The 21,498-nt window shown below is 37.5% G+C and overlaps 2 protein-coding genes across 2 annotated transcripts; one reads left to right on the top strand and one right to left on the bottom strand.

The window, feature by feature from the left end:
- Positions 1-18: 18 nt before the first annotated feature.
- Positions 19-8,470, top strand: LOC147551352 (translationally-controlled tumor protein homolog). Its single transcript, XM_086667710.1, has 5 exons — positions 19-212; positions 1,123-1,196; positions 7,682-7,810; positions 7,898-8,055; positions 8,182-8,470. Exons 1-5 carry the CDS (start codon positions 185-187, stop codon positions 8,297-8,299), a joined length of 507 nt encoding a protein of 168 aa, XP_086523836.1. The 5' UTR covers positions 19-184; the 3' UTR covers positions 8,300-8,470.
- Positions 8,471-11,826: 3,356 nt separating this feature from the next.
- LOC147551351 (universal stress protein PHOS34-like) lies at positions 11,827-13,320 on the bottom strand. Its single transcript, XM_086668882.1, has 4 exons — positions 13,038-13,320; positions 12,705-12,796; positions 12,493-12,614; positions 11,827-12,077 (listed from the first exon to the last, which is right to left on the bottom strand). The coding sequence occupies exons 1-4, from the start codon at positions 13,216-13,218 to the stop codon at positions 11,990-11,992; spliced, it is 483 nt and encodes a 160-aa protein (XP_086525008.1). The 5' UTR covers positions 13,219-13,320; the 3' UTR covers positions 11,827-11,989.
- Positions 13,321-21,498: the final 8,178 nt, after the last annotated feature.

Below are 21,498 nucleotides of genomic sequence, written 5' to 3'. Positions count from 1 at the left end.
GACTCGCTCGATTAATAATTTAGCAACCGAAACCCTCGGGTAGTCGGCTATATACGGCGGTGGTCAAAACAGAAAGAAAACCTTTTTAACCTCAATATATATAGAGGAAGCCAAACGTAAAGAGAGAGACGTCTCTTGTCTAGTTTTTTCTGATTCCCTCAGAAATTTTTCGATAACAAAAAATATGCTTGTATATCAGGATCTTCTCACAGGTTTTAATCAATTTCCTTATAACTTTCTTCATCTTCTTATATCTAGTTTCTGTATTAGTATCACGTTAAGCTTCTTTTTCCCCAGATATTATGATGTTGTGTTAGTTCATGCATGTCTTTTAATCTTCTCCTAGCTAGGGTTCATACATGTTACTGTTTTTGGTTGTATGGGTTTTTTTATTTATTTAGTGTTAATACGTTCAATTTGCGTTTTGGTAGAAACCCTTTTTCTTAATGCTCGTCTCATCAAAATTTGGAGATATGAATTGTTCGATTTGAAAGTGCTAATTGAGATCTGAATTGTACACTAATGGTATCTGAAAGTATTGTACTTTCAGTCAGATTTGAACGGCTTAAACTTGCTCTGTTTATGTCTTCTATTGGTTGCTTATTAGATGTTTGTTTAAATAGGTTATTGCTAATGGGGTATTCTCGAAATCTTTGTTTCCACAAAAATTTGACCTCTATCTAGGTTCAACTATCTCCCCATCCTTTTTACTGGTGAAGCATTAAAAAGTTAACCTGTATTGGGAATATTTCTCTTTTATTGGGCAGATTGTGGTTTTAGATTCCCTTGTTTAAGAAATACATGCCTTAGTATTATTTTAAAGAAAGATTTGTTGGTAAGAGTTCAAAGTCGGTTACCGAAATTTTGTTTTCTACTTTGTTAGTATTGCAAACGCCAAACAGCAAGTGAGTCAGTTAATTATTTACCATCTTTGTAGTGTGAGTACGAATGCTCGTTTTTAATTGTGTAGTTTTCGTTATGGACTCACTTGTTAGCTAGCTTGAATGGCTAATTCTTTGCTGCTTCATCCAGTTCGGACAATTTGATACTGCCACTTATGTTATATTATTGGAACTTCACTTAAATATTGTTGTTTGATAATGACGTGCTGATGGCTTTCAGGTGACGAGCTTCTCTCCGATTCCTTTCCTTATGTGGAAATTGAAAACGGAATGCTCTGGCAAGTTGAGGGAAAGGTTGGTAGTTCTCCTCGCCCCTTCCTTTTTTTCGCATGATATGTGTATAAATATATATTTAAAATCTCTGATGTTGCCTTCCTAGAAGTTGAAAAATAAAAAGAGAGAGAAAGTGAGGAGAGAGAAAGTGAGGAGAGAGTGAGGAGAGAGAAAGTGAGGAGAGAGAAATCTCTGTTTTTCGCTGTTCGGTTTCATCATGTATGAATCTTCCTTCTCGGTGGAGGTGGATAAGAAGATTTTTTGGTTTGAGAAGATGAACCCTAATTTCACGAGGGTTAGGGAAATTCGCAACTCCATGGAATGGTCATGTAACTTACCGGTAGAAGGGATTTCGGGTCTGGCTTGTTTCGTTAGGTCTAAGGCGTACAAGTTTTCGACATGGAAGGAGGACATGGAAAGAAGGGGAAGATGCAGAGATAATGGAGTCGTCTGGTTTTGGGAGACGAGGGAGAATAATTTCGGTCCGTTCATCAGGGTATATCGGACAGGCGGCAAGGAGAACGCCCAGAACTCTCTCTGTTTCCCAGCTGGAGCGAATGGTATTTTTTGGAAGATTATAGCAGATCATCTAGATCTCACGCTTCCTTTTTCACAAAAATCTAAGACTATTATTCTCCGACGGCTTAATAGCAGAGGGTCTTTACTTCAGCCGGAGCAAGTGAAGAGTTCGATACACTTTCAACCACCAGCACCCACACATATTCCCGAGACCATTTACTCCCATAACACCAACGTTCCATCTTCATCATCGGCCAAAACCAGCCCCATTCACCCTCATAATTCATACCTAAACACCAGCCAACCCAAGTCCAAAACCCTATCTCCATCGACATCTGTCAACAAACCGGGAGTAGTTTGTTTTCCCATAGCCAATGCATGCAAGGGTCAGGGCATATCCCATCAACCAAATCTTCACTCCACCTCCTATAAATCAGCCCTTCTACAACCGAGACCTGCTATCATCATTAACAGAGAGACTCCTAAAACCTTATTCTCTGAAACCTTTCATTGTTCGGATATGGCCTTAACCCCTAACGGAACCATCAGTTGGGAAGACACGGTTTTGGCGGAAGCGACGTATGCCGTCGACGATTGGGGGAGTGTGGAAGATTTAGTCAGGGGGATTCTGAAAACAGAGGAGGTATCCTTGATTCCTTTTAACAGGGTTCGAGCAGTAATCAAGACCAAATACAACACGAAACCCCTGTTGGATTTAGGCGAAATCTTTATGTCTCAGGTTGAGAGGTTGTTCTTTCGTCGTTGGCATCCGGACTGTAATCAAGTTAACTTATCCATGTGCAAGGTCAATGTGAAGATTTTTGGACTCCCTTTCAACCTGTGGAATGAAGAGGTTTTCCATGATATTGGTGAGACGTTTGGAGACTTTTTGATGATCGATGAAGACACGAAGAACTTCAAGGTACTAGCTTTTGCCTCTATTTTCATTAGGTGCGACATCACGTCCAAAATTCCGGAGAGATTGATCCTTTTGGATAGGGGGGATGTGGTGGAAGTGTTTCTTCACTGTGTGTTTTCACCGGAAACTATGGTGTCGCCGGAAAGTGGCCAGAGGGTGTTCGGATCAGCCCATTCCTCCGATGTTGAAGATCGAGGCGACAGTGACACAGACCAGTACATCAGGGAGCAATCCAAGGAGTTGACTAATGCTGAGGAACAGAGGATCAATAGCTTATTAAGGGATCCTAGGAAAGAGAAATGGCCGATGGGGTCTGATCATATTTCTTCTTCGGTGATAGCTCAAGGTCTTATCGCGTCAGAAGTCATGGTGGTTGAAAACCCAAGCAACTTTTCAGAGAAAAGTCAAGGTACGGGTCAAATTCAAATTTTAGAAGGGGGCGCTGAAGACAATGGCCAGAGGTCTGGGTTTATAATTGGGGGCCCAAAGAAGACAGGCCCAGCAAAGAAAAGAGTCAAAATGTATTTTCGTACTAGAAAGAGGAATAGAAAGTCCAGGAAGATTCCTAGGGCACCCTCTCTCTTGGTGTCGGACTTGGGCAAGGCCCTTCTGGATTCTTTTAAGGGCACCAAGGGTAAAGCGAATCCAGGGATCCCCAAGGGCATTACTCTTGACAAAGATTGGACTGGGGTTTTTTCTCCCCTTTTTCCTGCCGTTACCCCAGCAAGTGCGTTTTCTCAGGACCTATCAATCGCTGCGATCAATTCGAGTATGGAACAGAGAATGGAGGAGTTCTTGGCTACAGGAAAGGAGTTGGGTTTTGATCTAGATTTTGAAGGGGCCAAAGGAAAGATGGAGAACCTGCTTAGGTTGATAGGATCAGATCTTAAGGAGAATTTTGAGAGGGTTGAAGAAGAGTCGGTGATGTTCACTCAACCGTTAGCTATCAGGGGTCCAGAAGTTAACACTCCAGTGATTGTGGGAGAAACAGAAAGGGCAACCGATTATGTAGAGGAGTCGCCCATGGATTGTGACCTAGCCATGGTGATTCATACTCCGGTTCAGAATAGGGTCACAGCTGAGGGAGATAGGACTCCAGATCAGAGTAGTGGACAGAAGAGGGCAGGAACAACATCTAAGTTAGAAAGGGAGGCAAGAAGACTCAAATGGACGTTGAGGGAGTCAGAATCAGGAGGTAGCAGGAGGACCAGGTCGTGTTCAAGGGTGGTAACTCGTCTTGATTATGTCAATTAACTTCATTAGCTGGAACATTAGGGGGTTGGGAGCAGCGAAAAAGAAGGCTGCAGTCAGGAAGTTAAGGATGGAGATGAAGGCAAATTTTGTGTTTCTTCAAGAAACAAAGTTAGATAATATTAATGATGGTATTGTGTTTAGTCTGTGGGGTAATTGTAATGTGGCTTGGTGTGCTTTACCGGCTACTGGGTCGGCAGGGGGTGTGTTATGTATGTGGGATCCTGCTTATTTTGTTTGCTCAGACAAGGTCTTAGGTAGTTTTTCTATTTCCCTTAAGTTATGTAATGTTTCTGATGGTTTTGAATGGATGGCGACTTCGGTTTATGGCCCGTGTGTTTCTAATCTCAGGGAATCGTTTTGGATGGAATTGGATTCAATGTTTGATCGTTGGAATCTTCCTTGGTGTATTGGGGGGGATTTTAACGTTACTAGATTTGGTTTTGAGAAAAGGAATAAACATTCCATCACTTCTAAGATGAAGAGATTCGATGAATGGGTAGGGAGGAATGAGCTTATTGATCTTCCGGGGAATGGGATGGCTTTCACATGGTCCAACAATCAATCGAACCCGGTGATGAGTCGTTTGGACAGATTCTTAATCAACAAAGCATGGGAGGATCGGTTCCCTACAGTATCTCAAATTATCTTGCCAAAGCCCCTGTCGGACCATGCTCCCATTCTACTGAAATCTAATGCCAAGAGCTCAGGTAATCCTCCTTTCAGGCTTGAAGATATATGGATGTTGGATGGGGAGTTCGTTCCACAGATTAAATTGTGGTGGGAGGAGATGGATAAGGATGCTTCTTTTTGGAATAAATTGAATATTGTGAAAGAAAAGGCGAAGAAATGGTCGAGAGAAAAGTTCAAAAAACAGAAGGAGTCTTTGGCTAGGCTTCAGGAGGGGATACATAGTTTTGATAAGTTGGAAGAAACCATGAATTTAAGTGATGAAGATCTAGTTCATAGACAGAGCTTGAGAGTGGAGATGGAGAAAATTCTCCACCTTCAGGAGATTAGTTTGAGACAAAAGTCGAGAGTAAATTGGCTGGAGGCAGGAGATAGGAATTCAAAATTTTTTCATGGAATTATTAACTGTAGAAAGAGATCGAACCGGATAGCGGCTTTGAGAGTAGGCGACGAGCTAATTTTGGAGGACAAGCAGATCAAAAGCCAGGTGGTCGAGCACTTTGCTAACATTTATAAGGAGCCAGCTATGTGGAGGCCGGGAGTGGGCAGACTTAACTTGCCATCGATTTCGAATCTTCAAGCGGAGACTTTGGAGGGGGTATTCACGGAGGAGGAGGTTCTTCTCGCAATCAAAGATTTGGCGAAAGATAAAGCTCCGGGGCCGGATGGGTTCCCCATTAAATTTTACGCCAAATGCTGGGACATCATTGGAAGTGATTTTATGAAGGTACTCTCGGAATTCTGGTTCTCGGGGAGCTTGGACTGGAGACTGAACCAATCGTTCCTTGTGCTCATTCCCAAGAAGGACATCACTGAATCATTGAACGACTATAGACCAATAAGTTTAGTGGGGGGTCCTTACAAGATCATCTCTAAGGTATTGGCAAATCGTCTTAAATCGGTTCTGGACTCCATTATTTCTCCTAATCAAGGGGCTTTTATTAGTGATAGGCAAATTCTAGACGGGGTCTTAATTGCTAATGAGCTGCTGGATTCCAAGATGAAATCGAAGTCTTCGGGTATTATGGTAAAGGTGGACTTGGAAAAAGCGTACGACAAAATCAGTTGGGATTTCTTATACGATATCATGTCTAAGATGGGTTTCGATTACAGGTGGAGAACGTGGATTTTTAACTGTATCTCTTCGGTTTCCTTCTCGGCTCTGATTAATGGTACTACGTCGCCTGTGTTTATGAATTCCAGGGGGATTCGCCAAGGGGACCCACTATCGCCTCTTCTTTTTTTGCTCGTGGCTGAAGTTCTGAGTTGTATGGTTAAAAGAGGAGAGCAGATTCATTGGTTCGATGGCTTCAAGGTGGCAGATAACGGTACGCCTATTACTCATCTACAATTTGCGGACGACACCTTATTTTTTATTCAGGAAGACATCGACCAGATCCGCAAATTAAAAGATACACTCATTTGGTTTGAAGCAGCCTCCGGTCTTAAGGTAAACTTCGGAAAAAGCCAAGTGATTGAAGTTGGCAAGGTGGAAGGTTTAGACGACTTGGCCACGATTTTTGGTTGTGTTAAAGCATCTCTTCCTATCTCTTATTTGGGTCTGCCTCTGGGATGCTCATACAGATCCAAACATTTATGGGACCCAGTCATGGAGAAGGTGGCTAGACGCCTCTCGCCATGGAAGGCAAGACTCCTGTCTAGAGGGGGGAAATTGACTCTTATCAAAGCGGTGTTATCGGCTCTTCCTATTTATTTCTTATCTCTTTTCTCAGTTCCAGCCTCGGTGTGCAATGAGTTGGAAAGAAAGTTCAAGGACTTCTTTTGGGATGGCGAGTTGGAAAACAAGAAAACCCATTGGGTGGCATGGGAGATTCTATGTAGGCCGATCGATCAAGGGGGATTGGGTATCAAAAGTTTGAGGAGGATGAACGATGCTCTCTTATCTAAATGGCTTTGGAGGTTCGGCAAGGAAAGGAGTCTATTATGGAGAAAAATTATAAAGGAAAAATATGGGGAAGAGGATCTAGGGTGGATTTCGAAACCTCCTAAAAAAGCATATGGGGTCTCGGTTTGGAGGGGGATTTTCAATAGATGGCACAAGTTTAAATCAATTTCAAAAATCAAGGTCGGGGACGGTACGAATACGAGTTTTTGGGGGGATATTTGGGTTAAGGATATCTCTCTCAAAGAAGCTTACCCAAATCTCTTTGTGCTTTCCAATTCGAAGGATGGGGCTGTGAGTGAGTTTTTCGATATTAGTTCTAAGGTTTGGAGGATGGATTTTAGGAGAGGGCTTTATGATTGGGAGGTGGAGGAGGCAAATCGTCTTTTATTAGATCTTGAGCCGTGTTGCCTTTCCAGGGATCCGGACGCGAGGATTTGGATTGCAAATCCGGATCCGACTACGGTAGACGTATCAGTTAGAGCGATGTTTTTAAAATTGTCAAATCAGGAGGTGGAGATCAATCCGGTCTTTAGAGATGTTTGGAGAAAGAATATACCCATGAGGGTGAGCGTATTTATTTGGGCTGTGATATGGGATAGGATCCCAACCATGGACAATTTGAGAAAGCGAGGATTTGTTTCGCCTAATCGTTGCGGCTTTTGTGGGAAAGATGAAGAATCAGCCGAACACATCTTTCTCCATTGTGATAAGACGAGGGAAGTGTGGAACTACTTCACGAGTAGTATTGGTAGTGCATGGTGTAGCCCCGGGTCCATTAGTGATCTCATGTTTGCTTGGAAAGGAATTAAGGGCAGTAAACACAAGAAGGCTATCATCAACATCATCCCTAAAGCAATCATTTGGGCGATTTGGAGTGCTAGAAACGATGGTATTTTCAGAGATAAATCCCGATCGCCAGAATACATCTTCTTCGCGGCTAAATGCCTTATTTACCATTGGAGTAGATTGTACAAGTGGGCTAAAGTTTTCTCTTTCAATTGCATGGTCGAGTCGTGGGATGTTTTTGTTAAGTCGCTTTAGAGTGCGTTGTGTTTGTTTAGACCCTATCTCTGTTTTTGTTGTTTTGTATTTTTTGTGTTTTGTGCTCGTTTGGCCTCGTTGCCTTGTCTCTGCACAGATGTAATTCTGTCGTTTTTCCTTAATCAATTAAATCAACTTATTCAAAAAAAAAAAAATCTCTGATGTTTTGATATATAACAGTGGGTTGTTCAAGGAGCTGTTGACGTGAACATAGGTGCGAATCCTTCGGCAGAAGGCGGTGAGGATGATGAGGGTGTTGACGATCAAGCTGTCAAGGTCGTCGACATTGTCGACACATTCAGACTCCAGGTTTGTGACATGCGTTTTTCTTAGCAAGTTTAAGACCCAATATTTATTCGCCAAAGTTAATCGATGAGAAACAATTACTTTTTGTAGGAACAACCTCCTTTTGATAAGAAAACATTCTTGGCACACGTGAAACGATATGCGAAATCGTTATCAAGCAAGTTAGAAGGGGCAAAACTAGAAGAGTTTCAGAAGCACATGGGAGCAGCAACGAAGTTTCTTCTCTCAAAGCTGAGTGACCTCCAATTGTAAGACCTACTTCACCTTCACTTATTCTCTTCGATACTTCGTTTCAGGACTAGTACTTTTCAGTTCTTCCGAATTCGTTTATGAAGAGTACAGTAATAAGCTTTAAATGTTGGCTCTTTGTGCAGTTTCGTTGGGGAGAGCATGAAAGATGACGGTAGTTTGGTTTTTGCTTACTACAAAGAAGGTGCAACCGATCCAACATTTCTTTACTTCTCCTATGGATTGAAGGAGATTAAGTGTTGAGAATTGCTTCTATGCTATTCATACTTATGGTGTTTTTCGGTGGATTTAGTTTTCAGTTTAAGTGAATTATTAGTATTTAAACTAAAATATTTGATGGAAGTTAAATTTCTGTTCTCTTTGGATTTTGTTTATGAATGGGCTAATCTAATTCTAAATAAGAACATTTGGTCCCTTCTAGTTCCATTTCTCATTTCTTGTTTTTGCCCCTATAACCAATTGAACCCCATATTTTTTTCATTCTTTTATGGAATAATTGGAGTCATGAGAGAGGTATATCCACGAAACCTATATGGTTAACAAAGAAACCTTCTAGATTCGCATCGACGTGTTTGAATTTTTTCTTTTATAATCTCCCGTGGTGCATTCTCTCCAAAAGTCTAGAGGTTACATGTTTGATATTTGGTCGAAATGGAATTCTATAACATATTGATCCGCGTAACTATAAGAACAATTGAACTCAAATAATTCTGCGAAGAAACAAAGGGTTGTAAATAAGAATTCCAACTTGCTCGGTTGGTTTACGAGGAGATTCATGTGGTTTCTTCCTCCATTGTGAGATTCTTTGTTAGGGATGGACATACGTCGACCTGTCTGAGTAGGGGACGCGTCTGAGTAGTGCACGTGTCTGTGGTACCTTTCTCTGTTAAATTCTTTGTTAGGGATAGAAGTACAGGCCGACGACTCTGAGTAGCGGACACCACTGAAGAACAGACACCTGCCTCTAAGTAAAAGTGAATAAAAACTAAAAATATCTAGTCGTATGTCGGCTCCATGTCCTTGATTAAAAAATGAATAGGTATTCATACAAACATTTCTATCAACAACTCATGTGGTTAGTTCAACAAAAAAAAACTCATGTGGTAAAAGTTACCATAAAATGGATAGGATTAGTTATATAGGAGAGAGAAGCTCTCGATGACGTCACAGAAAATTTTGGGAAAATGGCTTCTCCCCCTCCTGATCTTCCAAATCTGAGTTAGGGTTGTAAGATCCACAATCTTCCTACCAAGAAACTTAACCATTAGTTATATATACCAGTCAATTCAAGCACAGTGCACCTCTTAGTGAGAGCAACTAGATCTAGTTATTTCTATCAAGAATAAACTCAACATCAAGAGAGAAAAACTCAATCTAGATTGATCTATATCAATTTTTTAGAGTTTCTTTGGGATTTCAGTTGTCGTCCTTTGGTGGATCTCGTCAAGACCAAGTCTGTTCTTGCATTACCTTTGTCTTCTAGCTTCGTTCAGTCGGAAGCAATGGCTAGTCATGCCTTTAAATGACTCACTTCTTTAGGGATTGTTGATTTCTTGACTTTATATAAATACTTTGATCTTATAGTCATGTTCACTTCATCTCCCTGTTCTTGGATCCCACTTTTACGATGTTCCGGCCAAGATTTCGCCGGTCAGTGTTTCTCCGGCCTAACTGAACGAACGGTGAACATTTAGGTAAACTCAAAGGAAAAGTCTAAACGACCCGTTTTTTGTGGACCGTCTGTTGGACCGTCCTGTCCATGTGGACAAGACGCCAACAAACATTCCACATGGCGGGTCGTCTTTTCGAAACAAATAGGTGACTGGAGAGAGAAAGGGTCCGGAAAGAGAAACAAAAAGTTATCACTCTCTCACTCTCTCTCTCTCTTAGCTGCTCCTTTCTCTCTCTAGCTAGTCTCTCACACTAGGAATTTTTTATGAAGATAAATCACCTTCTTCATCCTTCACTCAACCTAAGAATCCCAAATAGATGAAGATATCAAGTAGTTAAGAACTTAAGACTGATATACTCGGCAAATCCGATGTTAGAGAATTTCACAGACCTGTTTTTATATAAGTTGTCTTTATTTTTTTCACTAGAGATCCCTTGTTTCAAATCGAGAAGGGGAAAAGGAAGATATCTTTTTCTTGTCGGATCTTACAAATCTACTTACTAGGAGATGATTGATCTAAATTTGGGGAAAAACCCTAGTTTTGAAAAAAGATTGATAAAGTGATGACTCCATATGGTTTGATTTTGAGAGTGGAAATAAAACCTAATTTTGGAGTCATGTTCTGCAAGTGGAAATCACCCTAATTTTCATCCATTGATGACGAAAATTAATTTGTCATAATTTTCATCCAGTGATGACTCCACATGGTTTGATTTAAGATATGAAATTAATTTGTCCTAATTTTCATCCATTGAATGCATCCAAAAGCCATCCAAAAGCCATCCAAGTTGAAGATATCATGGACTTGGAGAGTTCAAGTTTGTTCAGCCATATAGAAGACCATCAAAATGCATCCAGAAGCCATGGAAAACAGACCTTTAGTGAGAAGAAGATTTAGAACAAGAAATTTTAGATTATTTCCGTTAAAAAGTTTTCTCTCTCCAGACCCTTCCTCTCTCTCCAGTCACTTATTGCATTGAAAGAAGATGATCCGCCCATGTGGAAAGTCTGTTGGCGTCTTGTCCACGTGGACAAGACGGTCCAACAGATGGTCCACAATTGCGGTCTGTCTAGGCGCGTTGAAACTCAAAACGTGTCAAGTCCCCTATTCCTCCTCTTGGCAGGTGTCCCCTCAAATGTAATCCTAATATTATAACATGTGTCAACCCAAAGACTTCTTCAACCTGCTACTTTACATCCTTTGGGCTCAATTTTCTTTCCTACTCTTGGGCTTATATGTTCTACTACTTGGGGCACCCTTTTAATCATGGACTTTACACACGAGCGTGGGCTTTATTCCTGATGGGCCAACCATTTGATCCTGGTAAATTAATTAGTTATATTACTCAAGTTATTACTAGAGCTGTGTATTCCTGTCATGGAGCGGCATACATCCTTTAGTTACCGTTCGAAGTAGATTTGTCCTTTACTTGTCATGGAGTACAACTTTGTTAACACTCTCTCCACCCTTAGTAGCCTTGCTACATCTTTTTGCCGATTCAATCGAGTCTTTTGACTTGAAGTGGATTAGCGACCCTAACTACCAGGTATTCAATTTTTCTTCCTTTGGTATGAAGTTGGATATTATTTCTCTATCGAGAGAAGTCTGGAGGGTAATCCTGGAGTCAATCGATTCCATACTTCAGAACTTATATATCTTTTTCGAAGATGTTAAGTTCTTGTTTCATCCACCCTGGGAGTTATGCTTTGTTGTGTTTTTGGTTCAAGTATGGACGGATCTGTTTGAAAGGTAAATGGAGTTGTATTGGTTTATAGGGATCCCATGCTCGAGTCTGGATTGGTTGCAGTGGACAATGGCTTTGCTACACTCTTGTTTGTTAGATTCCGTTGCCATTGTGCCACTTTTGAACGATGGTCTGACAACTGCTAGATAAGAAACAGCTTGTCCGACGGCTTACGATAAAGCCATGAAGGTTACAATTAGGAGTATAAGCTTCAACTTGTATTTTTCGATTTTGAACTCCATTGTTGTAACTGTGTTTCTCTTCTGTAAACTCTGCTACTATAAATAATACAATGTTTACAGTTGTCTTAAAAAAAATGTGGTAAAAGTTGCAAAAAAAGAAAAACTCATGTTGTAAAGATAAATTTTATTGGATATGTTCGGATATGTTCTATTAGTAGGACATACAATGAAATGGAAAACAAGAGGCTCTAGTACAAAAATATATAACCATACTTTATTTAATAGTCAAAACCCCAAAACTTTAGTGAAACATATTGTTGGTATAAATGGTTCATCAATTTTTGGTCTTAGGCTTCTTCACAATCATCACATTGCAGTGAGCATGGTGAGCACAATAGTCACTTACACTTCCCAAAACAGCTCTGCACAAAAATCAAATAAATATCATCAAATTAGGAAGAAATATATAACTACTCCTATTATAACCATTCACCCCTTGAGTAATATATTATGTTTATCGGGAAAACCGTAATAGTTTTTAATCCGTAAGGAGTCTAACTTATACCAGTTTTTTTTGGAAAAAACATTATAACCATAGTTTTTCATCATAAAGTTTGTGCCATAGACCTAATCAAGATACACCGATGTTTGCCTTGAAAACCTGGGCCCTATCACTGTCTGACAGTTGACGTGGGCGGCTCGAGTTGGTCACATCTTAGAGAGAGAAGATATTTGATCAATTTGGGTCGATCACATCATCCGTCGATCCACTTTTCGGGACAAAAATAATTGTTCTAAAGATGTTTTAACCAATGAGGGCATGTATGATATATGTACCTTTTCAATGCTCCATAACCATGACTACCCACAACCAACACAGTAGCATGGTGTTTGTCTACAGCATCACAAAGAACATTCCTAGCATCACCTTCCACCACATCCACCACCACATCTTTCACCTGCACATTACCAATTCAAATTAATCTTCACTTACCCCATTACCTAATTCTCTCTTTCTTTCACTACAAACTGAAATTATATATTATTACATATTTGTTGGTTATCTCTTTGGTCTTATCAATAACTCTAGTAGCAGCTCTCTTCAAATCCATCTCCACAAATGGCAAAACTTCCGCAGCTCCTGAAAAATATTAATCCACATTCTTAGTACATTTTTCCAAAGATGTCATATTCTAAACAAGAGAAACTAGACAGACTCTAGGTAAAAATCTTATGTGGCTTGTTATATTCGTGCTTTCAATGATTCTGATCCACTGAACTGTGAATTAATCACGACAAATTTCGTAGAAATTCTGCTAAGAGTCTGCCTAGTTTTTCTTGTTCTCTAGCATCACTCACTGGCTAGATGGTTAATCAATTACCAGGTCCAGCGAGACCAATGACGGAAGATGGGGCAGGTTTTGAGTGGACAATGACAAGCTTATAAGGTTGTTGTTCTTCAGCAAAAGGACTGAAGAAACGATCCATTGTCCATTGAAGAGCATAAAAACTATGTTCACTTTCATCAATTCCAACCATCATAATGGGTTTCTCTGCTGCCATTATATATGTCTTCTCCTCTTTCCCTCTAGTTAATTATCAATGGAATTGTATTGGTAATAATATTTGATTTCGAAGTTGAATTTCTTAAGATCATATACTAGTGGAATACGGTTAATAAAAGAGATAAAATATGTGTTACTTGTGTAGTATTGTCCTCACAATCTCCTCTATTCTCTCTCTTCCACAAGAAAATTTAGTGATTCATCTTTCTCTCTAACAAGTTCAGAACTTCCTTCTTTCTCTCTCAGGAATGTAGAGTCAGGGACTAATATATTTCTTTCAGGTGGCCTAAACACCAACAAATACCGATGTTGCTTTCATTTTCGCGTACAAGACTAATATATGATTTTGTTGATAGGGGCGGAAATTCTAAGGCCCAAAATCGGAGGGTTAATAGAGAATCAGGCCCAATCCAAAATATTAAAGAGAAAAAAACCCAGTAAGTAAAAATACACTATTACCCTCACTTACATAAAGATAAGACAACACTATCCTGACCCAAATTTCGTCCAAATTTCCCGCCCAATTCAGAGACATCCCATCAATGTTCGTTCGTATCCCAAGACTCAAAACCCACCCATCCCTTTACTCTTTAGCCGAAACACAAACGAGACAGTTTAGTTTTACTCCCTCTCCCTCTCTATAAGAAATCATCTTCTCTTTCCACTCCTTTTCGATTCTGAGAAATCATCTTCTCTCTCCACTCCTTTTCGATTTTAAGCTGAAGCTCCATCTTCTATCTGAAAAACCTACGGTTGTGTTAGGGTTCCTGTCTGTTCCGGTGAGAAACACCTCTTAACTTGCCGCCGGTTGAGAAGCAACTCTCTGAAAGGTATAAAAGAGTTGATTATGTTGATCCTAAAAAGTTTTTTTTCGCATCTTTAGGAGAAAACGAAAAATATTTTTGATCGATTTTAAGTTCAAGCCCCAAATGTTTCGTTTCGTGTAAGTTACGTAATAGTTAGGGTTTTGTAACTCGATGTATTTTTGATGTGTTTTTTGTCTTAAGATCTTCATCATGTATCTTAAGATCTTTATCATGTATCTTAAGATCTTCATCATGTTTTAAAATCTAGATTTTGTTCTTCAGAAAGATTTTGATATATAGAAACCTTTATGTCTTCCCAGAACACATTTCGATATGTTTTAACTAATTTTGTTTATTTTGGATGGTTTGTTCTTCAGATCTACATATTTCAAAACACATTGAGATGTGTTATAAACAATTTCAGATCTGTTTATATATATGCTTTTGTGGCTGTTGTTTTATATGAAGAAAAGTAATCTTTTCTAGAACACATTGAGATGTGTTATAACAATTTCAGATTTGTTTAGATATATGGTTTTGTGCATGTTTTTTTCTTGAGTGTTTTTAACATCTGGTTTTATGCAGAAGCCTAAGGAAGATGGAAAAAGGAAAAAAACCAGTGAACAGTCTAAAAAAAGTGGGTTCTTCAATGGGGAAGGAGGATAAAACTTTAAGGATTAACCCAAGGAAAAGACCTTCCTCTGCAACACAGGAATTGCCTCCTAAAGGGCAAAAAAAACAAAAGTTGGCCATTATTACACATGGCCAAGAAAATACTGAAGAGGTCAGAGAAGTCTTGGTTGATGAGTGGTTTTAATCTGTTGTTTCAAACTTTTTTTATTGGATATACATTTGTAAATATATTTGTTTTTTAATAAATATGTTTTCAGTGGACAAAATGAGTTGTTTGCATATATTTAAATGTTCATGTCTTGTATGTTACTGTCTATTTAATGCTTCTGAATGTACTGATCATTGATTATTTGACTGTTGCAAGGACCAACCTGTTGGGGAAAAATATCGACAGGAAAGAGAAAGCCATCGTGGAAGTCGATAAGAAAAAAGGGACATCAGTACAATATAAGTGTACCTTCAAATTACCAGTGGACTTAGCTTTGATGACATTCAATTGCATGACTGAGGAGCAAAAAAAACCATGGAGGATTCACCTTTAATCTTCATCATCATACAATCATAAGTTTTTTTCATAGTGTTTTAGAAAAAAAAAAATTCAGATCTAGAGATTTTAATCTCCATTGATGAGGTATTTCTTGATGTTTCTTTATTTAATGATGTGCAATCTTCTTATAAGATTTTTGAGTTTTACTTCTACGTTCTATAATTTCTTTAACAATGTGAAATCCATTATACAGTTTTTTGTTCTAAGAAACCAAAAAGTACAAAGTTAGATCTATTTTTCGGGTTCTCTATCTAGAAATTACGTTTTAGCAGATGTTGATTTTTAACAGACAAATTTTCAGGTGTTTTAAGTATTTTAGAATATGTTGTTCGTTAAGGAGTTTTGTTTCAAACATTTTAGGAGTTTGTTGATGATTTTTTGGGGTTTTACTTGGTAAAAAGCTATTGTTCTTCGCTAAGCATTTTGGGAGGTTTTTTGGAGACATTTACAGTTATGTTGAAGACATTTGGGATTCTGTTTCAAACATTTAGGGTTTTGTTGTTGATTTTTGGGTGTTTTACTTGGTAAAAAAGCTTTTGTTATTCGTTAAGCATTTTAGGGGTTTTGGGAAAAATTTAAAGTTAAGTTGAAGACATTTTGGGTTATGTTTCAAACATTTAGGGGTTTGTTGATGATTTTTTGTTGTTTTACTTGGTACAAAAGTGATTGTTCTTCGTTAAGCATTTTTTGTTGTTCAAAATACCGACACTTCTTCAATAATGAGAACACTTTCTCTTTTGTTAGAAGCATACTTATCAATTGTTTAATCTATATTTTTGCTCTTCATATTCGGGATTCATTCTGAATGAGAATGTCTTTGACATTTTTCGCTAATTCTAAACATTTTTAGAAATGCTGATAACGTTCTTTTAATGTCTCGAGCATTTTCCAATATTCCTACTGCATATAATCATTTGTTCATTCCGCTTGCAGAATTTTCATCTATAGAACCGGATAGAGTACATGTTAAAATAATGATAAGAAAAGCTAGTTTGTGAATCATGTCGAACCCAATTGTAATTATCATTCTTCCGTATGTCTCCAACATGAATTAGAATATTTGCATATGTTGCTTATTTGTCTTAAAAACTCTTCTTTTTGTCTATGAATTTTATATATTGTTCCAAACATTCTAACTCATGTTGTATAGTGAATGGATCCTTACATGGCTAACTCTTATTTTGTAAATTTCTTATTCATCCAAAAGAGTGTCAAACAATGTAAAAAACGCACCTGAAGAATGTCCATAACATTATTGATTGTTTCTTCATATTTTGTTTAATTCTTGAGACAAACTGTTTATTGTCTCTGCATCTCATATATTTTGAAGAACAAATTTTTTGTTATCTTAATCAGAAAATGTTATGAACATGTCCAACATTGTAGGTGACATTTTTGAAAATGTCCAGAATAAAATCGCAAATGCTTAAATCAGAACCCAATATGTTTTCAACATAACTTTAAATGTTTCAAAAAAAACCCCAAAATGTTAAACGAATGACAAAAGTTTTTTTACCAAGTAAAACTCTAAACAATCATCAACATTCCCCTGAATGTCTGAAACAGAACCCAAAATGTCTTCAACATATTTTTAAATGTTTTCAAAAACCCTCCAAAATGCTAAACTAAGAACAAAGACTTATTTACTCAGTAAAACACCCAAAATTCATCAACAAACCAATGAATGTCTGGGACAAAACCCAAAATAACTACAACAAACCCGTAAATATTTGAAACAGAACCCAAAATGTCTTTAACATAACTGTAAATGTTTTCAAAACCACCCAAAATGCTAAACGAAGACAAAAGTTTTTTTTACCAAGTAAAGCACTTAAAAATCATCAACATTTCCCTGAATGTCTGAAACTGAACCCAAAATGTCGTCAACAAAACCATAAATGTTTGAAATAGAACCCCAAATGTCTTCAACATAATTTTAAATTTTTCCTAAAACTCCCAAAATGCTTAACGAAGAACAAAAGTTGTTTTACCAAGTAAAACACCCCAAAATCACCAAACAAAACCCTAAATGTTTGAAACAGAATCCCAAATGGCTTCAACGTAACTGTAAATGTCTCCAAAAACCCCTAAAATGCTTGAAGAAGAACAATAATTTTTTTACCAAGTAAAACACCCAAAAATCATCAACAAACCCCTAAATGTTTGAAACAAAACCCAAAATTTCTTCAACATAACTTTGAATTTTTCCCAAAATCCCCAACATGCTTAACGGAGAACAAAAATTTTCTTTTACCAAGTACAACACCCCAAAATCACCAACAAAACCCTAAATGTTTGAAACAGAATCTCAAATGTCTTCAACATAACTGTAAATGTCTCCAAAACTCCAAAAATGCTTAACGAAGAACAATAGTTTTTTTACCAAGTAAAACTCTCGAAAATCATCAACAAACCCCTAAATGTTTGAAATAGAACTCAAAATGTCTTCAACATAACTTTAAATTTTTCCCAAAACCATATTCGAGTCTGCTCATTGCATATTCGAGTCTGCTCATTGCATCAACATCGTTTCTATAACAAATTTAAAATGCTTTAAACATCAATTAATTTATGTAAGAGACAAAATCTGGATTTTGGTGGTAACATCTATAAAAATAAATAAAACATTTTTCAGTTTGCTATTTGTATTAACGTCGTGCTAACAACATATTCTAAAATACTTAAAACATCTGACAATTTGTCTGTTAAACATTAACATTTGCTAAAACGTAATTTCTAGAGAGAGAAACCATAAAATAGATCTAAGTTTTTACTTTTGAGTTTCTTAGAACAAAAATATTACATTAAATTTGGAAGAATATATCTAATATATCTAAAAAGATATCAAAGATTGAAGAACAAATCATATGCTTAAGTTTGAAGAACAAATCATATGCTAAAACTTTGAAAATGAATGTAGTTGATGTTAAAAGTACAAAACAAAATAGTTCTTGAAGATGGAACCAAATTTCTTTAAGATAAATACAAAAAACAGAAGATGAGAGATGAAGAAATAGTTTTAGAGAACTTCAAGAAAGGTTGAATAATGCAAAAAAGATGAAAATGAAGATGAGAGATAAAGATGAAAGATGAAGATAAAGATGATCCTACTTTGGAGATAATGACGATCGAACCTTGAAGACGAAGGTGCGGTGAAAAAAATTCAGGACTTAGAGACAGAGAGAGCACACTGGTAATGTAGAGAGAGAAAGAAGAAAATAAAATTTTGGTTTAAGAATAAAAAGAGGGGAAGTGGGTTATACATATAAAAGGGTACACTGGGTATTATCTAACTATATGGCTTCCTAGAGATGAGAAAATGTACATTTGGATCCGAAATTGGGTTTGATCTTTATTTATTTTTACAAAACTGGGTTTTCTAGTAATTATTAATGTATGGGCCTAATTTTATATTTGACTCTATTTTTTGGGCTTTTAAATAAAAAATTCTTGTTGATATAGAAGGCTTTGTGGGCGCATCAAAAAATTTCTTCATTTACTCAGCTTTGGTGTCACATATAGTCCAATATCTGAATGTTCTCTAAAGTGTTGTACCCCCTAAGACGAACATGAGCTGACTCTAATACAACTTGTAATGTTGCAACAAAAAAAACTTGTAATGAAGTCTCAACATTTACCGATATAATTTGCATTTGGTCACTTAACCCCCCGTCCAACGGGCACATTGGTTTGTTTCTAGCAATGTTGCACAAATTTTGCAGCAACAAAAAAAGCAAGTGGTACAAATATAAAAAGAATTTCTCAACATTTACTAAGCTTGAGATTGTATATATAATACACATTTTGTCCTTATGGCGTGAACTATCACATAAAAAAAAATCACTGTACCATATATCTAGATTGAATTTCATCAAAAAAAAATATCTAGATTGATACTATGTAAGAATTGGTTATTTGAGCTTCAAATTAAACATATATGAGATAATAATAATTTAGAGACAGATAAAGTCGCTGGAAGTTTGAATATTAGATAATTAGTTAATAAAAGTAGACTTTTGATATAGCATTGAAAAAGAAAGGGGAATTGATTCGTGTGATACACTCACTAAACTAGTATTCCACCTTAGTTGTTGTCATCATTCTTCAATGTATTAAAACTTCAACTTTTCTCCTTGAGAAAAGGAAGAAACTTTCCCTTTGTCCCCCCACCTCATGCATTGATTAAAACACTGGGACTTATATATTTTACCTAACAAAGGACTAAAATGCACTTATGAATTATGATGTTAAACTAATGCACGACAAATTTGCTTAATACCCAACATTAGCATGTTGTTACAATGACAATACACTATAACCGAAGGGTTTTTTTTTTTTTTTTGGAAATCTATAACGGAAGGTTTGATTTCCAATCCACTAGTAAAAAGCATGGGGGTAATACAATGGGATATAATGAATCTTTTGGTGCCTTTCTACGGAGAATCTGTTCACCTTTGCTTTCATTAGATTTATTCGGTCTTCATCCACATAAGAGCATCTCCAATCCAAGACTCAAGAAAAACTCTAAAAATCTTATGTGTCAAATGTGAAAAATAGATCTCTAAATGGTTCTCTTTCCTATTTGGCTATTTAGAGATACTCTACTGGAAAGTCTTCTCCAATGCAACACTTAAAATAAACTCTAAAAACCTATATTTTAGTGTAAAGTTAATTGATTTGCTTATGTGGCACTTAGAGATCCTCAAGATGAATTTAGAGTGTCATCTTCTTAAGGATCTCTAAAATAACTACCGCCACCTCATTTTAGAGATCTAAGTTAAGTGTTGCATTGGAGATCGCTTTTGAAAGAAAAACTCTAAAAAATCGTATGTGGCTCTCTAAGATTTAGAGTTTGAGTCTTGCATTGGAGATGCTCTAAGTTGGTCGAAATATCCTAATAGTTGTAAAGTAACGTATTTTTCGGCGATGCCTATACCCGCTCGAGCGGGACCCACATAGAGAGGATACCAAAGTCATTCAATATCAAAACAGCCCTTTATTCAATTTTGTTTTGAGTTAATTCCTATATGGCCCCCTACTTTGTGACCAGCTTCCTTTATGGCCCCCAAATTTCTGTAAATTCAAATATGGCCCCCTATTTTCATGGAAATGTCATAACTACCCTTCACATTAATATATTTTCAAAATAAAATTAAAAACAAAAACCTAAATTCCACCTCACTTCCCTCTCCACCACTCACCTCTCTCCAACTCACCTCTCTCTCTCTCTCTCTCCAAGTCAGCACTCAAACTTAAAAAAAAAAAAAAAAATTTTTTTTTTCACTCACCTCTCTCTCTCTCCAATCAGCACTCTCATGAAGGTCGCCGGCCGGAAATTTTCCGGCCGGCGACCTTCATACTTAAAAAAAAAAAAATTTTTTTTTTTTCACTCACCTCTCTCTCTCAACATTCCGGCGAAGGGGGTTTCCCTTCGCCGGAATCTGGTCTGTTCTTCAACAGACCTATTCTGGTCTGTTCTGTTGAAGAACAGACCGTCTGTTCTTCAACAGAACAGACCAGGTCTGTTGAAGAACAGACCAGATCTGGTCTGTTCTTCAACAGAACAGACCAGATCTGGTCTGTTGAAGAACAGACCAGATCTGTTGAAGAACAGACCAGATCTGGTCTGTTCTTCAACAGAACAGACCAGGTCTGTTGAAGAACAGACCAGATCTGGTCTGTTCTTCAACAGACCAGATTCCGGCGAAGGGAAACCCCCTTCGCCGGAATGTTGAGAGAGAGAGAGAGAGATTAGTGAAAAAAAAAAAAAATTTTTTTTTTTTTTTTTTTTTAAGTATGAAGGTCGCCGGCCGGAAAATTTTCCGGCCGGCGACCTTCATGAGAGTGCTGATTGGAGAGAGAGAGAGAGAGAGAGAGAGGTGAGTGAAAAAAAAAAAATTTTTTTTTTTTTTTTTTAAGTTTGAAGGTCGCCGGCCGGCGACCTTCATGAGAGTGCTGATTGGAGAGAGAGAGAGGTGAGTGAAAAAATTTTTTTTTTTTTTTTTTTTTAAATTTTGAGTGCTGACTTGGAGAGAGAGAGGTGAGTTGGAGAGAGGTGAGTTGGAGAGAGGTGACGTGGAGAGATATGAGTGGTGGAGAGGGAAGTGAGGTGGAATTTAGGTTTTTGTTTTTAATTTTATTTTGAAAATATATTAATGTGAAGGGTATGTATGACATTTCCATGAAAATAGGGGGCCATATTTGAATTTACAGAAATTTGGGGGCCATAAAGGAAGCTGGTCACAAAGTAGGGGGCCATATAGGAATTAACTCTTTTGTTTTTTGATGAAGG

The sequence above is a fragment of the Eschscholzia californica genome, unplaced genomic scaffold (assembly GCF_041429995.1).
Source record: "Eschscholzia californica isolate CP2 unplaced genomic scaffold, dmEscCali1.0.p SCAF_3, whole genome shotgun sequence".
Classification (NCBI taxonomy): Eukaryota; Viridiplantae; Streptophyta; class Magnoliopsida; order Ranunculales; family Papaveraceae; genus Eschscholzia; species Eschscholzia californica.
This window is presented reverse-complemented; position numbering and strand designations above follow the sequence as displayed.

Bases quoted from the DNA above. Each gene is read 5' to 3' on its own strand.
- LOC147551352 (XM_086667710.1), top strand. From the start codon at position 185: ATGCTTGTATATCAGGATCTTCTCACAG. The intron at 213-1,122 runs GTTTTAATCAAT...GATGGCTTTCAG, and splicing joins ATATCAGGATCTTCTCACAG to GTGACGAGCTTCTCTCCGAT. The intron at 1,197-7,681 runs GTTGGTAGTTCT...GATATATAACAG, and splicing joins TCTGGCAAGTTGAGGGAAAG to TGGGTTGTTCAAGGAGCTGT.
- LOC147551351 (XM_086668882.1), bottom strand. From the start codon at position 13,218: ATGGCAGCAGAGAAACCCATTATGATGGTTGGAATTGATGAAAGTGAA. The intron at 12,797-13,037 runs GTAATTGATTAA...AATATTTTTCAG, and splicing joins CATTGGTCTCGCTGGACCTG to GAGCTGCGGAAGTTTTGCCA. The intron at 12,615-12,704 runs GTAATAATATAT...GGTAATGTGCAG, and splicing joins AAGAGATAACCAACAAATAT to GTGAAAGATGTGGTGGTGGA.